The sequence below is a fragment of the Benincasa hispida genome, unplaced genomic scaffold, assembly GCF_027475165.1.
Source record: "Benincasa hispida cultivar pf3 unplaced genomic scaffold, pf3_genome.v1.1 HicScf456, whole genome shotgun sequence".
Taxonomy (NCBI): domain Eukaryota; kingdom Viridiplantae; phylum Streptophyta; class Magnoliopsida; order Cucurbitales; family Cucurbitaceae; genus Benincasa; species Benincasa hispida.
Window position 1 is genome coordinate 17,092 of NW_028326554.1, and position 19,373 is coordinate 36,464.

Genomic DNA, 19,373 nt, shown 5'->3' on the forward strand with positions numbered 1-19,373 from the left:
CACGAGGATTGGAGAGCGAGTGATCAGAGACTGAGAATCAAGGATAACGATGTAAGTAATGGTGCTATTATTTCACAACAGAATCAGATGACTGCAATGATGACCTTAATTTAAGGAATTACGATCAGCAGCCCAACATTGCAAAATAGGCAAGTAAACGCAATTAGTCAAAACACCGCAAGGTGTGTGACTTGCGGTGATGGGCATGTAATGGAAGAATGCCCACAAAATCCACAGTTTATCTACTTTGTGAAAAATAATCCATTTTCGCATACCTACAATCTCGGGTGGAGAAACCACCCCAATTTTGCATGGAAGAATCAACAGCAGAATTTCCAATTTGTGGCGCAGAAAGAAGAGCCACCTAGATTCTTCTCGCACAATAACGGTCAGACAAGCAATCAAACTAGTAGCTCATAACTGCCGCAATCATCCTCCTTGGAAAGCCTGTTGAAGTAGTATATAGAGAAAAACAAAAATGTGCTTCAAAGTCAGGCTATGTCCATCCGCAATCTAGAATTACAGATGGGCCAGATTGCGAGCGAGCTAAAGAACAGACCGCAAGGGGCTCTGCTGAGTTCAACAGAACTCCCACGCAACCTAGGGGGATCAGGTAAAGAGCAATGTCAAGTCGTGACATTGTTAAGTGGAAAAACTGTGGAGGGAGATAGAAAGGAGCCTAGTCGGATTGCTCTCATTGCAGCGGAACTTGAAATTGCGGTGACACAAGAAGAAGAAGAAGAAAAAGAAGCAATAGAGCTAGAAGTTGCGTCCACCTCAAAGCCAATAGAGAAGGGGACCGTAAGAGTGCAGTTACCACCTTTCCCGCAGAGACTGAGAAAGAAAAAGAATGAAGAGGTACAGTACCAATGCTTTCTGACTATGCTAAAGCAATTACATATTAATATATCATTCAGCAAAGCGATTGAGAAGATGCCTGCATACGCGAAGTTTGGGAAGTTCGCCTCGTTGCAAGCCTTCACACAAGAGGATGGTGGGTGTCAAATAAGTTTTTAAACTTTTATTTATTTATTTATTTTTTCAGTTCATTCATAATTTGATCCAAAACTCTACGCCTCCATTCGACACTCATTTTAGTTTTTAAAACTTAAATTTATTTATTCCCTATTTCTTCTAATAATTTGTATATTTCTTTTAATCCAATTCAATTCTTAACCAAAATTTCAAAACAATAATAAATTCTTAACTTTATATATATATATATATATATATATTTTTTTTTTTGGTTTTTAAAAATTAGTTAGGAGGAGGGTGTACCTTGGAACTGATAACATCCACACATCTATGGACGATGTAAAGGTCTTCAGCCATGGGAAGGAGATGGTGGGAAGATTTAAGAACAACAATGGCTCCAGAAAGGCTGGAGAGAGCCACTTGTGAGAGGAAATCTTCGGTCCGACCCACGAGATTGTTGTCGCAGTATTTATCCGTCATTTGCAAGTACTCTGCAGCACATCGGAGCGCTGCTACGTTGTGTACTGTGATCTCAAAGTTGACTCCGTAACAAAACTTGGCTGCCTTCTCAAAAGTTTCAGCCCCGCCGGGGATGTCCGTTAGATCGATCCTTGTTAGATCTGCCTCAGTCGATTCCATTATCAATTTCCTTATGTAGTTGCTCTTCGCTACCAACATGAACTGCACATTCCAAATCCAGTTATTATTTAGTCCCTGCACTTTAATTCCTAATCATTCTTAATTAAACTATTTAATTAAAGAAATTCTTTAGTCCTAACACCCACATCATGGAATTGATATTAATAAGTCGTCTCACTCCATCTCACCCAATTCCTTCCTATCAGTCAAAATGAGCATAGTTCACTTGTATTACCTTAAAGTTAAAAGGTTCAATTTCCCACGTCACATATTGTTTTTTTTTTAAAAAATTCCTTTTCCCGATAAATTTTATCAAAATTAAGTACTAATTTTTATTGCTTACTAATTTATAAACAAATTTGATCTTCAATCTATAGGTGTAAAATGTTTTATTATATTTTAAGATAAAGTTGCTTTAATGGCCCTTAAATTTTGAAGAATATGAGCTTTTGGTCCTAAATTTTCACAATTTTATTGAGTAGAGGCGATTATTTTTAAAATTAATTTTCTAACTTAAAATGTTAGGATTATTTAAATTTGAAATTATTTTATGGACTTTTTAAACCTATTCATAAAAATTATAAATCTAAAGAGTTAGATTCTAAAAATTCATATACCAAATGCATCTATTCTTAAAACTCGAGGATTAAGAAAATATATTTTCAGAATTCATGGATCAAAACACACAAATCCTTTAAAACTAGATAACTAAAAAAAAGTAATTTTACTTAAACTTCACAAATTGTAAAATACTACTATTAAATCATTATTTATTAAAATTAAGAGATTAAATTATTATAAATTGAAAATAAAAGAGAGTAAATTATTAGTAGAATAAAAATGACCTTGTGAAGTGGAAAATGTGCTTCGCCGACCGCAACCACAACATCAGTTGGAATGTCTTGAGAGAAAATCCTTAAAACAAAGAGATTGCAAAAGATTAGGCAACATTTTTCATGCCTAACTAAAAATTTCTATGGAACATATGATATCAACACATACCATTGCCCCGTTCTTTCCATTGCAATGGACATCCTGTTGTTTCCCTTCATAGATGAACTCATACTTCACTCGATCGCACCTCGTATTTTCTAATACAACTATTATAATATCGAAAAAAAGAAAAAAAATATAACGTTAAACATTATAACAATTTATACTATTGTTCAAATTTCAATTGATTTAGAGTTCACTTTTTTTTTTTGGGTAATCGTAATTGATAACATTTTTAGGAATAATAACCAAGTATATAACATTATTTAAAGAAAATTGTAAATATAACAAAATCTATCAGTGATAAACTTCTATCGTTGATAGGCTCTTACTAGTGATATAGTCTATCACTGGTAGACTCCTACCAATAATATGGTCTATCATTGATAGACAATTTAAATTTGGCCATATTTGTAATTTTTTTTTACATTATGTTATATATACTAATACTTTGAATCTAATGTCTATATTTGCAATTGTCATTTTTTTTTTTAAAAAAAAAAATTATGTATCATATTTAAAAAGAAAATAAATGTGTACAAAATACTCCATGTAATTTTCATGTCAATTTCAATTTTTCTTTTGTTCTAACATTCGTTTAAAAAAAAAAAAAAAAAAAAAAATACAAAACCTTGCATAGTTTTGTTACAAACGTGTTCTCAAACCAAAATCTTTCATTCAAATATGTTTTCAAATTAAAATTTTTAGGACAAATGGCAAAAACCACATCTAAAGTATGGTGATAGTTGCAATCAAACTCTCAAATTTTCAATTGTAAAAATTGGGTCCCTAAACTTCTGTAAGTGTAAAAGTTTGACCCTTACGTTTATAATAATTATAGAAATTGGACCCACAAATGATAAAAATTGAACTATTAAACTCATACAAATGTTACAATTTACACAATTATATAAGTTTGAAAGTCCAACTTGACCCAATTTTAACATTTATATAATTTTGAGGGTTCAGTTTTTAAAATCGAAACTTTAAGGACATAATTGTATCTACCACCATACTTAAGTGGTTTTTGCAATTTGTCCAAATTTTCAATTGCCATTTCAATCAAGCATCATTTAAAGTATACTTTCAAACATTTGTCACATACCACTAATCAAAACATATAGACTAAATCATAACAAACATCCATGACTAAATAGTAATCCAGACTTAGAATCTTGTGATGATAAACTAAAACAATTTAGCGATCTAAATTTCTCTTGATTTCCGTCCCAAGATTTTAAAAAATTTCTACAATCATATTTTCGATACCGTCTAGGAGTAATATTGATATTTATAAAATTTAATTAAACTCTTTGTAAATTAATAGAACATATTATATCAAAATGTAAAATTTGGAGGGATGTGGAAACTACTTAGCTGATTAAAAAAAAAAAAAAAATTACCGTTCTCAATCCAAACTCCAAATACTGGAGCAAACTTCAACCTCTCCTAGAAGCCTAAACAATATAAGAACAATATTTAAATGTTAGAACCAAGAGATTATTCAGAGAGGATATTCTTACTCAAAATTGACCATAAATCTAAATGAATCACTTCGATTCAGACCAAAACAATAAATAAAAAGCTTCCACGTGTAAAAAAAAACCTACTTTAATCGAATTCGAAAAGCTTTAAAGTGAGTTAATCGAATATAACTCGAAGACTTAAAAGAGCAATGATACTCACTGAATCTTTTTAAAAAGGGCTCGATTCCTTGCTGGTTGGTGCTCGAAAGCATCCGAACTTGTAGATCTGAACCTTACGAGTTATGGGTAAAGAATGTGGGAGGAAGTTGTGGCGGCGCCGGAGAGTGACTGGCGGCGGAGGGAGGTGGATCTGGCCGGATAGAATGAAGAAAGAATGAGTTTTTGATATAAAGAAAAGAATGGATATAGGTGCCAGCAGACATGATTGGGAGATGTGGCCATTTTTCCAGTTTGCAAAGATTTATGACCACAAATATAAGTGGCCAAGATTCATCCACCTTTGGGACCTCTAGATCCTGGCCCTTCCTGTGCCACGTCATCAGAATGTCTAATTCCGCACTGACAATGACCTAGACTCATTACATGTTAGGTTGAAACACCAAACATACCCTTCCTATTTAGTATTAACGCGTGGTTATATGATATATGGGAAAATAATTCTTCGAGTTTCGGTCGACTATCTTATAAGTTGGTGGAGTTACATTAAAGGAGAAATGGTGGAGCCAAGCTTAGGGAATGTATCCTGCAACCTCGAGGTCGGCTACACCCGTTCTAATACCCTACACTACATGTAACTTTAAGTGGGTGTTAGAGAAAGGACTTTATAAATATTCTCATGTCGCCAGTCTGAAGGGCTAAATGACTCTATCGAGGAACTGATCTAACTCATTTTGTGCTTAGTTGAGTTAAATGTTTTTTGTACTAACTTATTTGACCTAGCACCACATCGTTATAAACAACGCTGCTTCTAATTAACGAGGTTTCATGGTGATTAGTAAGGTGAGACACAAACATACCAAGGAAATTTTATCACTATGGTAATTTTGATATGACAACTAATTAATGAGAGTATTATTCAAGCAATGATTAGGCTACATCTAACCACATGGTCCAATTTTCTTTATAACACATCAAAAGAATTTAAAGAAAAATTACTTTAAACAAACGTTATCATATGACAATATCTTATTGGGTACAACCGATTGCAACTAAAGCTTTTTTCTTATCCATATACAATAGTGACATAAAATTTTCATGGGGACATACAGGTCCTTTTCCAATTTGAAGGATAGAGGAAGGAAGAAGTAAAATCAATTCAATCAAATATATCCATTTAACATCCATCCAAGTAAAACTTTTAGACAACCAATGAAAAAGCTTAGCTTGTGAGTGAGTACCCATTGTTAAATATGATTATGAAAGGTTTGCCTATTCCCTTGTCTTTCCCTTTCATCATCAATGCCTTTTGACAAAATGCGAAAGGGACATTCTCAACCTCCCCGCTCCCTTCCTTTCACTATTGTTTTCAAATAACCAAATTTAATATACGTTCAAAATTGTTATGGATTACTCCGGCCAAGGCTCAAAATCTACCGACCCAAACTAAGAAAAACTAGGAGGCGACATAGAGGAGCGACATCTCAAAAAAGAAAGTTAGAGTCTCGAGTTTTATGACGACCCACCAAGCCGATAAATGTATACTAATTGAAAAATAATCGAGCTGCATTCGGTCTGATGCTCTGTAGCCTCGATCACCGTAAACTATTATGGCATCACTAGCTAGAGTTACACATAACTATGTTAGATGAAGATCATTATAAATAACCTAATTCAACGGCTCTAAGAGAAAAGAGTAAGTAATCTCCAAAGGAGATCATTGATCTTTACTTTTGGGTGTTTAGTTGAACTATACATTCCTTATATCAAATTAGGCAACAAAGTGTGGTAGACTCAACACCACAATGATGTGAAGATATTTCACTTAATCGACTTCAAAAACGAGTCCAAACTAAGAGGAGTGGGTCGAAGGTCAAGCCTATAACAATAATGAATGCGTGCATATGATCTGAGCACCAACAAAAATAACCAACCTTTTATTTGACACACATATTTTAGAACACGATTTAACTATGTGAAGTCTACACATTTGTTAAGAAATTTCAACTTCCTTGCTCCAATATATTTCTCATAACTCCTTCAAACCAAAAAACATTTTCAATAAAAAATTATTTTAAACTAACTTACCAATTTAGGATTTTTACCCAATTAGAAATTTTGATTCAAATTATTCCACAAAGTGGTCAAACTTAAATCAAAAGATAAGTTAAGATACATTCCAAATCTGATTCACAATTTGGGCATAGTCAATTTTTCATTTCACGAATCAAAGATCGTTGTTTGCCTCAAATTTGTTATCTGAATTTTAAATATAACAATAATAAAGTTGTAGAATAAAACATGCTCTTAAGGATTTCAAAGAAAAAAAAAATATTATCTTTGAAGAACAATCTTCAATGTCTTCACCCAAATAAAATTGATCCTTCACAGTACTCACAAACCAAATTCACCCATAGGACACCATCAAAGGAGACTTCTCTGTTGTTCTCTTGGACAAGAAGAGTTTGTGGGAACTCTCGGAAGAACATGAAAGGGAAGAGAGATTTTTCTTTTCCTTTTGGAGGCTGAGATAATTTATGGAGAAATCAAGGTGTCTTTTCTTTCTATAAAGAACAATCAACTCTCGATCTCATCTCTATTTAACCGAATTGGTAACTCTCGTCCCACTCACTATTCCCTCCATCGTGGGGGAGGATTTTTTTTTAATAATGATAAATAATAAATATATAAGATATTTAGTAATTAAATATCAATTAAAAATGACACATTTGATTAATTGAATCATTAATTAAATTCAATTTAATCAATTTATTAAATATCACATATTTAATTTAATGTATATATATGAATCATATTCTAATATACATGTTCTCTCAAACTATACTTTTAATATGAATTTAATTCATATTAACTTAATAGTTATTCAAATATTAATACTCTCATATTATAAAGTTCAAATTTAAATCTAATTTAAGTTAACTTTATATTATAACGTATCTTATACATAATACTAATTGTATCATATACAATTAATTCCCTTGATTAATTTGAATATTTCAAATTCTTTCAATATTTAATATCCTTGTTTAACTCGTTGTGAGCTAGCAAGAAACCTAATGGACCTACTATTATAAACTCAAGTGATTCAAGATTAAATCATTAAACTCTTTAATTAAAATAATCAACATTCATTAGTTATGAGACAGTCCACTAAAGACCCATAGCTGCAACTGTGGTATATTTATGTGTCCATTGAATTAATTATATTTTGTAAGTCAACCATTCACAAATTATTCCTAATTACAGTTGGATCAAATTGTCGTTTTACCCCTATAGTTGGGTTTTATGTCCTAAAACTCGTGGTTTGTAAACAATAAACTTATTATGTTAATCAATATAAATGTTATTGAAGTTAGATTCGATAACATTGTTATTAAATCTTTAAATTGTTCATTTCGTTTTAGAAATAACCTAAATCCAATAAACTAAGATCCATGAACTTTATGTGGAGACATAAGAATGGATCAATTTCGAGTAAATAGCCAAAATGGTCTAATATACGAATAAGGCTAGGTACCTTATTCTGGGGATACTACTGAATGCGGTCCACTTTGTAGATGTTACAATTGTTGTAAAGTGCAAAAAATAAAGTGATCTTGATTCGTTCATGTGAAGACATACGAGTGGGGGCATCTTATGTAAAGAGTTTGTATAAAATCAGACCAAGAAATAAGTCACTTTTACTTTATAAGTTTACTGTTTAAGACTGACTATTTCAAAGCGATGACCTAGGTAACTTGACCTTAATCCTGAGCTAACTATGAACTTCTATTTTTTCGGGATTATCCTTAGATTTGCGTAGGTGAAGGTTGGCTCAACAGCTTTGGCTTAAAGCCTCCCATTTCAGGGTAAGACCGAGTAGATAGTTGGGGACATAGGGTGTAAGACAGAATTCACTCCTATACATTTTTAGGGTTAGTAGAGAGATTGTTCTCTTAACTACCGATTCCAAGTCTTGAACAAGGGGCCCCACCCTCTCATTGGCCCAAGAAGGGCTCAGTTTAGTGATTGGATGAAAAACCAATTATTCATTAAAGGATCAATGGGACTTAAGGAGCAAGATGTAATTCGGGGGTAAAACATCATTTGACCCAATCGTTATTACGAACAACCTGTACGTCGACTCACTGATTATAGTTAAATCAAGTGGACAGAAATATATCTACAGTGAGGGGAGTGCAATTACTGGGCTTTAGTAGAGTGACTCGATAGTTAATGAATGTTGATTAATTCTGTTTGTTTAAAGAGTTTAGTTAATTAATCTCGGATTGTTGGAGCTCATAATTTGTAGGTCCATTAGGTCCTCTTATTAACTCACAAACGGATTCAACCTTAGAATAGAATGATGTGTAAATTTAAAGTGGTCAAATTCGAATTGACGGAATCAGTAATTATATACGATATAATTACACTTTTAATTAACAAATTAAACAAAATTGGAGAATCGGATAATATTTAAATATAATTTAGATATTAAAATTACATGAATGGAGATTCATGTTTGTGGAATTAGTGGTGTAAATAATTTAATATTGGATATTAAATTATTTAATTAATTTTATTTAACATTAGAAATTTGAATTTTATATCAAATTCAATTTTTGTCTTAATTTAATTTTCTGAAATTTAAATTAAATAAAATTGATTTTTTGATATTAAAATTGAAAAGTAGGAAGTTGGTTTTTCCAACTCTTTTCACTCACAATTCCACTATTGATTGAGCTACTTGGTGTCAATATATTATGAAATTAGATTGCATGAAAGATTTGAATGAAAACTGAGTGTTTTTTCAGCTGAGAAGTGGTGCATGCATTCTGAATTTCTACTGAAAATCAATTGAAGAAAGGGTTCTTCAATACTAGACACCAAAAACCGGTTTTTTCTCTAAAAAAATCCCCTCAAATTTCAGCTCATTTTCAATCTCACAATTCAATTTAAGGTCCAAGAGAATAGTAGAAAAAATCAAGTAGTGGTCTATATCCTTTTGGAATGAAGATTGGAGTTGAATTCGTGGATTGAAAAAGGTCTTCAAAGGTAATTTCTCAAAACCCTATTTTTTTTTTTATTATGAACATGCTTTCTTAGTCGCTAAAATTGATAAATTAGAATGCTTAAAGATTCCGTTTGCTTATGCTAATTGCATGCTAACTTCAACAATAGTTACCTCGTATACCTTAAGTACCATTGATTCTTTAATGAACAATTTTGTTTATAGTCCAAACATAAACAAAGTCCCTCTCAGGCCAATGAGAAGGTGATGCCTCATTATTCAAATTTTGGAATCAACACTTAAGTGTACAATCTGTCTACTTTCTCCAAAGTCGGAAAGAAGTGAATTCCATCTCATGAAACTATGTTCTCAGCTCCTCAATTGATATCATTCCCAAAATTTGAGTCGACAGCTAAAACCACTCTTACCTATACAAATCAAAGAACGACCTTATAAGTAGAAGTTTATAACTCACTCAAGATTGAGATCGAGTTACATGATTATCATTTGAAATATATAAATCTCTTCAATTAATAGTGTTATAATGAAAGATTATATTTCGTGATTTGGTCTTATACAGACTCACTGTATAAGATAACCCCACTTGTATGTCATCACATGAACGCTTTGGATCAAATCGTTTGTAACATTTACAACTGTTGTAACATTTATAAAGTGGGTCGTATCCATAATGTTACTATAGACTTTTCAAGTTATTTCTTGAACACGAGCCAGTTGTATTTATATGTCAATTACATACTGTTCAAGCTACATTAAATAACTTCAAATCTTAGTTTATTGGATTTTGAATTATGCAAAAAATAGAATACTTTATTCATTAAATAAACACTTGAGTTATTTATTAATAATTTATGTATAAATTTACACAGATTACAAGATTTAGAACATAAATCCTAACGTTTTAAATTTTATATCCCAATTTTTTTCCAAAAATGTAAAAACCAAAATTTCTAAAGCAACTAGAGTTAATCTCAAATTAAGAAAATTGTTACATTCATGACCCCGAACCCCGAACAACCTAATCATCCAAACATTTTTACTTATCCTATCTAGAAATTAGGATTTGATGGTTGCAAACTGCAGAAAAGGTCCTTCATGTGGTCTCAAATCAACGTTATGGAATCGGTCATCATAGGGCTTCTACACGGGATAATACAACTTCGGCAATATTTCTGATTCATAAATTTACATGACAAAAGTTTGTATAAATGTATATATATATATTTAAGTTAAAAGCGAGCATTGCGTTTATAGTATATGATAGCGGTTTTGATTTTTTAATTTTACAAGCTTGGATATTGGTGACCACGTGTGTTTCATCTTATCTTCTGTGATGTTACGTAAAATGTCCCACATAGTGATTTATGTATGGAAATACTTTCCTGGTAAAGTTTTGTTTGTGAGCCATATTTTTATGAATTCTTTCCTTCCCTGGGTGCCAGCTGTACTCGGTCCTTATCTACCATTTCCTAAAGTTGCGAGTATAAAGAGTTTGTGCTTATTACGTTAGGGTTGCAGGTTTTGTAAAATATTGGATTCATTAGTTTAGAGCGAGCTTTAGTGGATGGGAGAGTTCTGGCACTCGACATGGGTATGCATAGAAGAAACTGTTTCCGTTCATGCATCTTCAAGTCTTTGAGAGGCTTGTGTTTGTGTTAGTCAAAAGAGTTATTCTCTAGACTATATTTAAGTGGATCATTCATTTGTGAAAAAGATTACCAAACCTAGAGGGAATCCAAAATTTTCAAGTGAAGAGTACTTCATAAAGAAAGATCAATATTTTAGGAAGAACCTCTAAGTTATTATTCACTAAATTTAGATTCTTTGTCTTGTCACTATAGATAAATTGCTTAATTTTATATTAGTGAAATTATCTTTTCTTCGACACATAGATGATATTACATCGAACTGGGTTTACCAAATCTTGTATCTTTTTTTTACTATATTTGCCATTTGTTGTATTCCTTGTTATTAGTCCTTGTTGTAACATTGTGTGTGACTTGTGACCATCTGTGTTAGATAATCCTTCTTTCATTTATGACGTGGGTAGCTAGAGTTATTATGCCTGTTACGGTATGCTTTCAAAATCAGCTTTTGGTAGATGAGAGATATTGGAGCAGCCCCATCAATTGAGCATACTGCGTCCAACACTAAGGCTAGCATAAAAATGCAAATTGAGGTTGTGGATTTGGCATAGGCTTTATAGCCTGGGGGATAACAATGGTTAACCAAGTTGAAATTGATTCTGTTAAGGATATTTTCTTCCCAATTCATCGCCTTAGTCAGTTCATACAAAAGCATTATTGTTTGGTCCACATGGTTGCGGTTCATCACTTACTTTACGATATCTTTAGGGTACATTTGAACAAGGAATCTTACCCAAAGCTTCCTCTTCACTTCAACTTCAAACTTTTGTTGATGTTAGTTGGAGTTCACACGTCAGTTCATCACCTGATTTTGTATCCTATTGCCGGGATTCTTTAGTTAAGTTCTTGGAAATCTAAGAAACAACCAACTATCTATCGGTAGTTTCTTCTCTTAGATCGAATATCAAACTTTATTGTTACTATCATTAGTGAACAATCAATAATTAGGGTTGAGAATGATAGACCAAAAAATTGAATCGATCGACCAAATCGAAGTCGGTCGGTTAGAGAAAGAGAGTTGTCAGTAGGTGTCGGTTTGGGAAAATTCCAAATCTACAAATTTCAAGAAGAAATTTAAAGAATAAAATCGAACAACTTTTACTCCTCGACGGTCGAGGTCCATTCGAACATTTTTATTAAACCAACTGTAGGATTGTATCAATAGCAGCGGAAGCACAAGGATTATCTAAGCAGTCAAATTCACTAATTTTGGCAATATATAAAGCATGCTTTTGTAGAAAAAAGTGAGTTTCAAGACATACCTCTTGTAGAACTTCTTCAAAGCTCCTTCTCCAGTTGTTATCTTCTCCAAATCTTGTTGTAGACCACCTCAAGATCTTCCCCACTATTCTCTTGGTGCTCTAGATTGAGTTGTGGGACTCAAAACAAGCTTGAATCAAGGGTAGAAGGAGAAAAGCTCACTGCAGAAAAACAGCTTGAAGAACTCTTTCTTCAAACTAGTTTTTCTCTCCAAATCTCTATAGATTGCATGCCCGATTTTCACTCCAATCTCTTCATTATATTGAAAATCAACATGCAAAGAGAAGAGTTGCATGAGTTGCAACTCATGCTTGGAGAAGACAAGACAATGATAATGCTTCATGTGTGAGCTACTTTGATGATGGATAATGGAAAAACTCTTTTTTCTATTTTGTGTGTTTTTTGTTTTCCAATTTTCCAATTTTATCTAAAAATAAAAATTTAATTAATTTCATAAATTAATTATTAAATAAAACTTAATTAATTTAATATCAAATATTAAATTAATTTTAACACATATCCATCTTTATATATTTAAATCATATTTAAATATATAAATTCTCATATTCTGTTTAATTCTAAAATTAAACATATAATTATATCTCATATAATTACTAAATCCCTTAATTCTAATTTGAACGTTTTAAATTAACTTATCACGCTATTCAAGAGCTAGTCCGTTACGAGCTAGTAGAGGGACCTCGTGGATGTATAGATCATGGGTTCCAACGATCCGAGATTAATTGGCTAAACTCATTAGACCAAATTAATCCCCATTCGTTAACTAATGGGTCATTCCATTAAACCCCATAGTTGCACTCCTCTCACTGTAGATATATTATGTCCACATGATTTAACCACAATTAGCAAGTCGACCGTTCACAGGTTATTTGTAATAACGGCTGGTTCAAATATCTGTTTTACCCCCGAGATTAAGTCTTATTTCTCAAGTCCCTACTGATCCTCTAATGAACAACTGGTTTGTGATCCAATCACTAAACCAAACTCTTTCAGCCTAGTAAGAGGGTGGGGCCTTTTGTTCAAGACCTGGATTCAGTATTTAAGAGAACAATCTTTCTCCTATCCCTAAATCGGGTAGGTGTGAACTTTGTCTTGCACCTTATGTCCCCAGCTATCTATTCGGTCTTACCCCTGAAATGGGAGTCTTATTGAGCCCATGCTGTTGAGCCAACCCTCAATTATGCAAATCTAAGGGCAATCCCGAATAAACAGAAGTTCATAGTTAGCTCAGGATTAAGATCGAGTTACCTAGGTCATATAGGTGAAATAGTTAGTCTTAAACAGTAAACAACGTTATAAAGTAAGAGTGACTTATTTCTTGGTCTTAATCTTATGCAAACTCATTGCATAGGACGCCCCCACTCCTCATGTCATAACATGTAAGAATTAGGATCACATCGTATGTAGCACTTTACAACTCTTTGTAACAATTACAGAGTAGGCCGCATCCAATGGTGTTACTAGAATAAGGTACCCAACCTTATTCATGCGCCATAGATCATTTTGACTATTTACTCGAACCCGATCCACTCTTATATCTCCACATAAAGTTCAAATACTCATACAATAGTCATGGGTCTTAGTTTATTGGATCTACAACTTATACAATTTTATGAGATCAATAAGAAGTATATTGATAATAGAAAATATTTATTATTTTACAAACTGTGAGTTTTAGGACATAAAATCCAACACCGACCACAGTAGGTTCGATGGCAATTTGGTCGAAAAACTGATTCCGACAGACCAATGCTCACCCCTAATTCAATATGCTTTACTCAACTTCTTGATGATCTCTGTATTCTATTTGTTGTTTTTTGTGATAACCAAGTAGCTATCTCTAAAGCCTAAAACTCGTCTTTTCGTGAGCTTATCAAACACATAGTGATGGATTGCCATTTTGTTGGCAACATGGCTAATATGTTTATCAAAGTATATTGGGATCTACTCAACTTAATAAGTAGAATTAACCAATAGATACTTTAGATTTTCAACTATTATTGACTCTTTCTTTATTTATGTATACTAAGGGCGGCTTTTTTTCCACATAAGAAACAATGAAATCAATTCTTTTAGCACAGAATAAATAAAAATTTAGATATATATTGTATTACTCCAATTTTTTAAATAAATAGATTATTATATTGCGATTTCTTGCTTTCTCTTAAAAAACTATAAGTAGCAAAAGTAATTACAATTCAACTAACATAGTATCATCAACTAAATAAAGTTCTCAATTTTTTTAATCCCCACCCATCTTGAACTAAGCAAAGTTAATTATTAAATTATAAAATGATTTAGTACGTCAATTATAATTTTTTAGAATGGAAGTTATTTTATTTTAAATGATTAATATTTGCTTGGTTTTAGTTTTTTTTAAATAAAGTAAGAATATTTCGATTAATTTTCTATAAACTTATCGATATTCTATTTCTTTAAAAAATATATATTATATATATATATAAATATATATTTGTAAAAAAAGAAAGAAATAAAAACTTGTGCAACTAGGAAAACAAACAAACATGGGATGAAAAGGTCGAGAGAGAAAAAATTAAACAAAAAATGAAAAAGGTAGGAAAAGAACCAAAATATCCGCTCCACGGAGTTCGAACTCGTGCACTAACACTTTTGGCTGCTTTGTGTTTATAAATAAGTTTTTAAAATAATATATATTAAGGAGTAATATCTTTTTGGTCCATAGGTTTTGGCTTTAGTTTCTATTTGGCCCCAAACTTTTAAGATGTTATACATTTAGTCTTTAAGTTTTGAGTTTTGTTTTAATTTAGTCTATAATTTTCAAAATATTACAATTTTACTATTGAAATTTGAATTTTCTTTCAATTTGGTCCATAGATTTCAAGATTTTACATTTTTAACCTCAAATTTTCATTAAATACTTATTTTCAATCATTGACGTTAATTTCTATTAATTAATTAAAAATAATTAGAAGTAAAATTTTAAATTAAATTTTAAAAGTGATAAAAATATTGAAACTTAATTAATTATAATTCTTTTAATGATTTTTAATTTATTAACATAAATTAACTCCGAAAGATGAAAAATGAGTATTTAGTGAAAAATTGAGGTTAAAAGTGTAAATTTTGAAATATAGGGATCAAATTGAAGCAAAATTCAAATGTCAAGGGTAAAATTGTAGCATTTTGAGGCCTAAGGACTAAATTAAAACCAAACTCAAAACTTAAGGACTAAATGTGTAATATTTTAAAACCTAGAGATTAAATAAAAACTAGACCCAAAACCTAGAGACCAAAAAAGTATTTTCCCCTATATATTAATAATAAGATATAAAAACTACATATATTGATTAAAAAAATGTCCTTGGTTCTCTAGTCCAACTTCAAAGTGGTTTTAAAAATACTAAAATAATGGTTGTTTTAAAAGAATAATTTAGATCATGATTGAGGAAAATTGATGGTTTTGACCCAAAAAGTTTTGTTTTGTTTTTTTGTTTTTTGTTTTCCATTCAAAAGTAGCCTCATTTTTAAAATCAACTTTTTTTAAACCTCTTTTCCAATTTTTTAGACTTAAATGGAGAGACCCATCACGTAAAAATACAATTTTGCCCCTCAATTGAATTCAAAAGGACAAATCTTATCGTAAAGACTTCAACTTCCCGTGGAAGTTAGGGTTTTCTACTTCTTCTTCTTCTCGTTGAGTTTTCAACCATTGTTGGACTCTCTTCTCGCAAAGATTCCACTACCTCTATAAAAAAGACCCATTTCTCGTGGTAGTTGGACATCTTCCGTTTTCCCTTCACTCGATTCGGATTTTGAAAAAGGTACATAAGTACCTTTTCCATTTTCTTTCTTTCTAAATGATTAATCGATTCTATTGTTTATAGGGGGATTCTGTGTGATTTCTGGTATAGATGTGTAGTGAAAAAACCTGAAATCCTTTTTTATCAACGACATATTAGCCATTTCATCCTTTGAACTTTAACAAATTTAAAAGAACCTGTAGAATATGTGGGGTAAGGGGGTAAATATTTGTCTGGGTTTGATTTCACATTTTTTGAGTGTATTGAACTTCTGAGACAAATATCTCGTGAAGCTGTTGTGAATATTTGTCTCATGAAGTATTCGCAATAGTGGGAAGTTCTTAAAATAGCTTGAAAGCTTTATGTCGTTTGTCTCGTAATGTTGTAAGTTTGTCTTGTGAAGTTATATCATAAGACAAAAGACAGAAATCAACTCAACTTTACGAGAGACAAATGATAGACTATCTCGTTTGTCTCGTTAGATAGTACTCTCTTCCTCAATGGACAACTGATACATCACCTAGTTCTCAGGGAGGTTGTGGATGATAGACTGAACGTAATTCCTTTAATCTGTTTGGGTCCAGGGTGTCATTTGGTAAGGATGAGTTTGACCTCATCATTGGGTTTAGGGTACTGATGCGAGTGGTGCAGAATAATCCTAACCCTACTAGACTTAGACACCTATACTTCAACGATAGGCTTAGACTGAAATAAACTCAAGCTGAGGAACATTTTCTTGCTATGAACTTTAGAAGTGATGAGAATTCGGTGAAACTGGCACTTGCCTATTTCATAGAGTTAGTCATGATGGGAAGAGAGAAGAAGCTGGTGTTTGACTATATCATCCTTGGTATTATGGATGTTTGGGAGATTTTTTGCAACTACGACTTGAGTAGTGTGATTTTCGAGAAGACAATTAATAGTCTTAAGAGAGCTCTCACTGGTGCTATCGATCGAGCAGAATCCAAGACGTTAGTTACATATAGTCTGTAAGGATTCCCGTTTGCTTTATAGGTTAGTTCACATACATATTCTACACGTGCTTCGTTCTCCGTTATCGTCAATATTTGAAAGAGGAAGATAGAATTCAGGGAAAAATTCCAGAGAGAGTTTTTCTTGGGTTAGGAGAAGTCTGTGAAGAAGAAGATCAATAAACTGAAAAAAAAAAAAAAAACATTCTACGTAAACAAACTTGCCACTTCTACATTAATTGAGAGAATTAAGGGGAGGAATTTGAAATTTAAATTTAAAACAAATATAAATAATAACTAACTTATTATATATATAACTATATGTTATATCAAATATAATATATAGCCTATAGTTTTTATATTGTATCAAATACAATATAACCTATAATTTTTAATTCTCTCATTAATTTGTGGTATTTAATATAAATCATATTTATACTAAAATTAATTATATGAATCCAATCCATATAATTAATATTTGAATCATATTCAAATATTTATTTCATCTCAAATAAACTTTATATTATAATGTATCAAATACATTATATTAATTATATCACATATATAATTATTTAATTATATCACATATAATTAATTCCCTCAACTAATTTGAACAATTCAAATTAATCCAAAATTAATTCTCAATAATTTTTGTTGAGCTACAGAGGGGACCTTACGGACCTGTAGATTAAAGCTTCAATGGTACTTGGATAATTAATTAAACTTTTTAATTAAATTACCCAACATCCATTAACTACCGGTCACTCCACTAAAGTTCAACAGCGGTACTCTTCGCACTATAGATATATTTCTGTGTCCATTAGATATAAATAATCAACGGTGCGATTACTATTCACAAATTCTTCGTAAGTACAGTTAGGCCAAAATTATCGTTTTGCTCTTGTAGTTACATCTAACTCTTTAAGTACCACTGATCCTTCTAATGAACAATAAGTCATAGTCCAACTATGACCAAACTCCTTTCGGGCCAAGAGAGGGTGTGGCGATGTTCAAGCTTCAGAATTAGCCCTTAAGGGAGTAATTTATCTACTTACCCAGACGTTAGAGAATGAGTGAATTCCATCTTGTGTAGCTGTGTTCCCATCTCCCTAATCAGATGAATCCTCAAAATGGTAGACTTATTGAGTCGGCGATCTGACCACTCTCACCCATACAAATCAAAGGATCGCCTTTATAGGCAGAAGCTCACAACTCACTCAGGATTTAGGTCATATCACCTATGGTCATCTTGTTGAAATGTAAGTTTATATTAGAAATGGTGTTATATAATGAGACTAGTCATTTCATGGTCCAGTCTTATACAAACTCTTTTGTATAGAATATCCTTGCTCACATGTCTCTACATGAATTATCAGGATCAGATCATCTACACCAATTGTAACATCTACAAAGCGGGCGATATTCGTAGTGTCACCATGATAAGGTACCCAACCTTATCCATCTTCTACAGACTATTTAGGTTATCACTTAAACATGATTCACTTGTATGTCTCTACATACATGTTTAAGCTATAAATGATAACCTTCGATGTTAGTTTATTAGTTTGTGGGTTAATGCTATTAAATATTGATAACCTAAAAAGGTCTGTAGTATAAGGATTAAGGAGAGATACCTGATCTTGGTGACACTACAGATACGAACCGCTTTATAGAGGTTTACAAGTGTTGTGAACTACTACAGATGGTTGATCCTGACCATTCATGTGGAGACATGCGAGCGAGGTGTCTTATATAAAGAGTTTGTATAAAATCGAACCACGAGATGACTAGTCTCTTTATATAATGTCGTTGATACTTGAGACTTACATCTCACCTAAACGACCATAGGTGAGAGGGATTAGTGGTACTTAAGGAATTAGATATAACTATAGGGGCAAAATAGTAAATTGGTCCAGCTGTACTTATGGGCGAGCTGTGAAGGGTTGTCGCTGAAGGATCTCTTACCGAAGAGTTCCATGAGCGTGGTCGGATCGTTTCAATCTCACAGTGATCGAAATTCAACAATATATATTCAACTGTACAGTTATGCAAACAAATCTTAATTAACGACATGCTATGAACAAGATTAACAAGGGAGAGAGTGCCATACCAGTTGAAGACAATCTTCAATCTTCGGAACTCAACGCAGTGGAAACTTCCACGCGATCTACCAACGTCCAGCAGAATCATCAACTACAGCAACACGAACACGAACGCCGCGGGGACAACACCACCAGAAAAGAGCCCCGGGTATTCTCGGAGTGAGAACCCAAAGCGTGGTCTTTGGTGAATTTGGTAGAGGAAGAAGAAAGCATGGATCGTATAGGCGATAAGCAAGTGGGAGGGAAAAAGGCGCTATTGCATAGCACTATGCTTATCGTTTAGGAGACACTACACGATTGTGTAGGTTT

At 32.3% G+C, this 19,373-nt stretch overlaps 1 protein-coding gene across 1 annotated transcript; it reads right to left on the reverse strand.

The window, feature by feature from the left end:
- Positions 1-401: 401 nt before the first annotated feature.
- Positions 402-4,526, reverse strand: LOC150030200 (root phototropism protein 2-like). Its single transcript, XM_090309947.1, has 7 exons — positions 4,294-4,526; positions 4,011-4,064; positions 2,617-2,714; positions 2,460-2,529; positions 1,279-1,656; positions 868-977; positions 402-447 (listed from the first exon to the last, which is right to left on the reverse strand). Exons 3-7 carry the CDS (start codon positions 2,676-2,678, stop codon positions 402-404), a joined length of 666 nt encoding a protein of 221 aa, XP_090166073.1. The 5' UTR covers positions 2,679-2,714; positions 4,011-4,064; positions 4,294-4,526.
- Positions 4,527-19,373: the final 14,847 nt, after the last annotated feature.

Excerpts from the sequence above, each read along its gene's own strand:
- LOC150030200 (XM_090309947.1), bottom strand. The coding sequence starts at position 2,678 with ATGAGTTCATCTATGAAGGGAAACAACAGGATGTCCATTGCAATGGAA. Across the intron at positions 978-1,278 it reads TGGATGTTATCAGTTCCAAG|GCTTGCAACGAGGCGAACTT; the intron begins GTACACCCTCCT and ends TCTTGTGTGAAG. Across the intron at positions 448-867 it reads AGCATAGTCAGAAAGCATTG|GCTTTCCAAGGAGGATGATT; the intron begins GTACTGTACCTC and ends CTACTTCAACAG.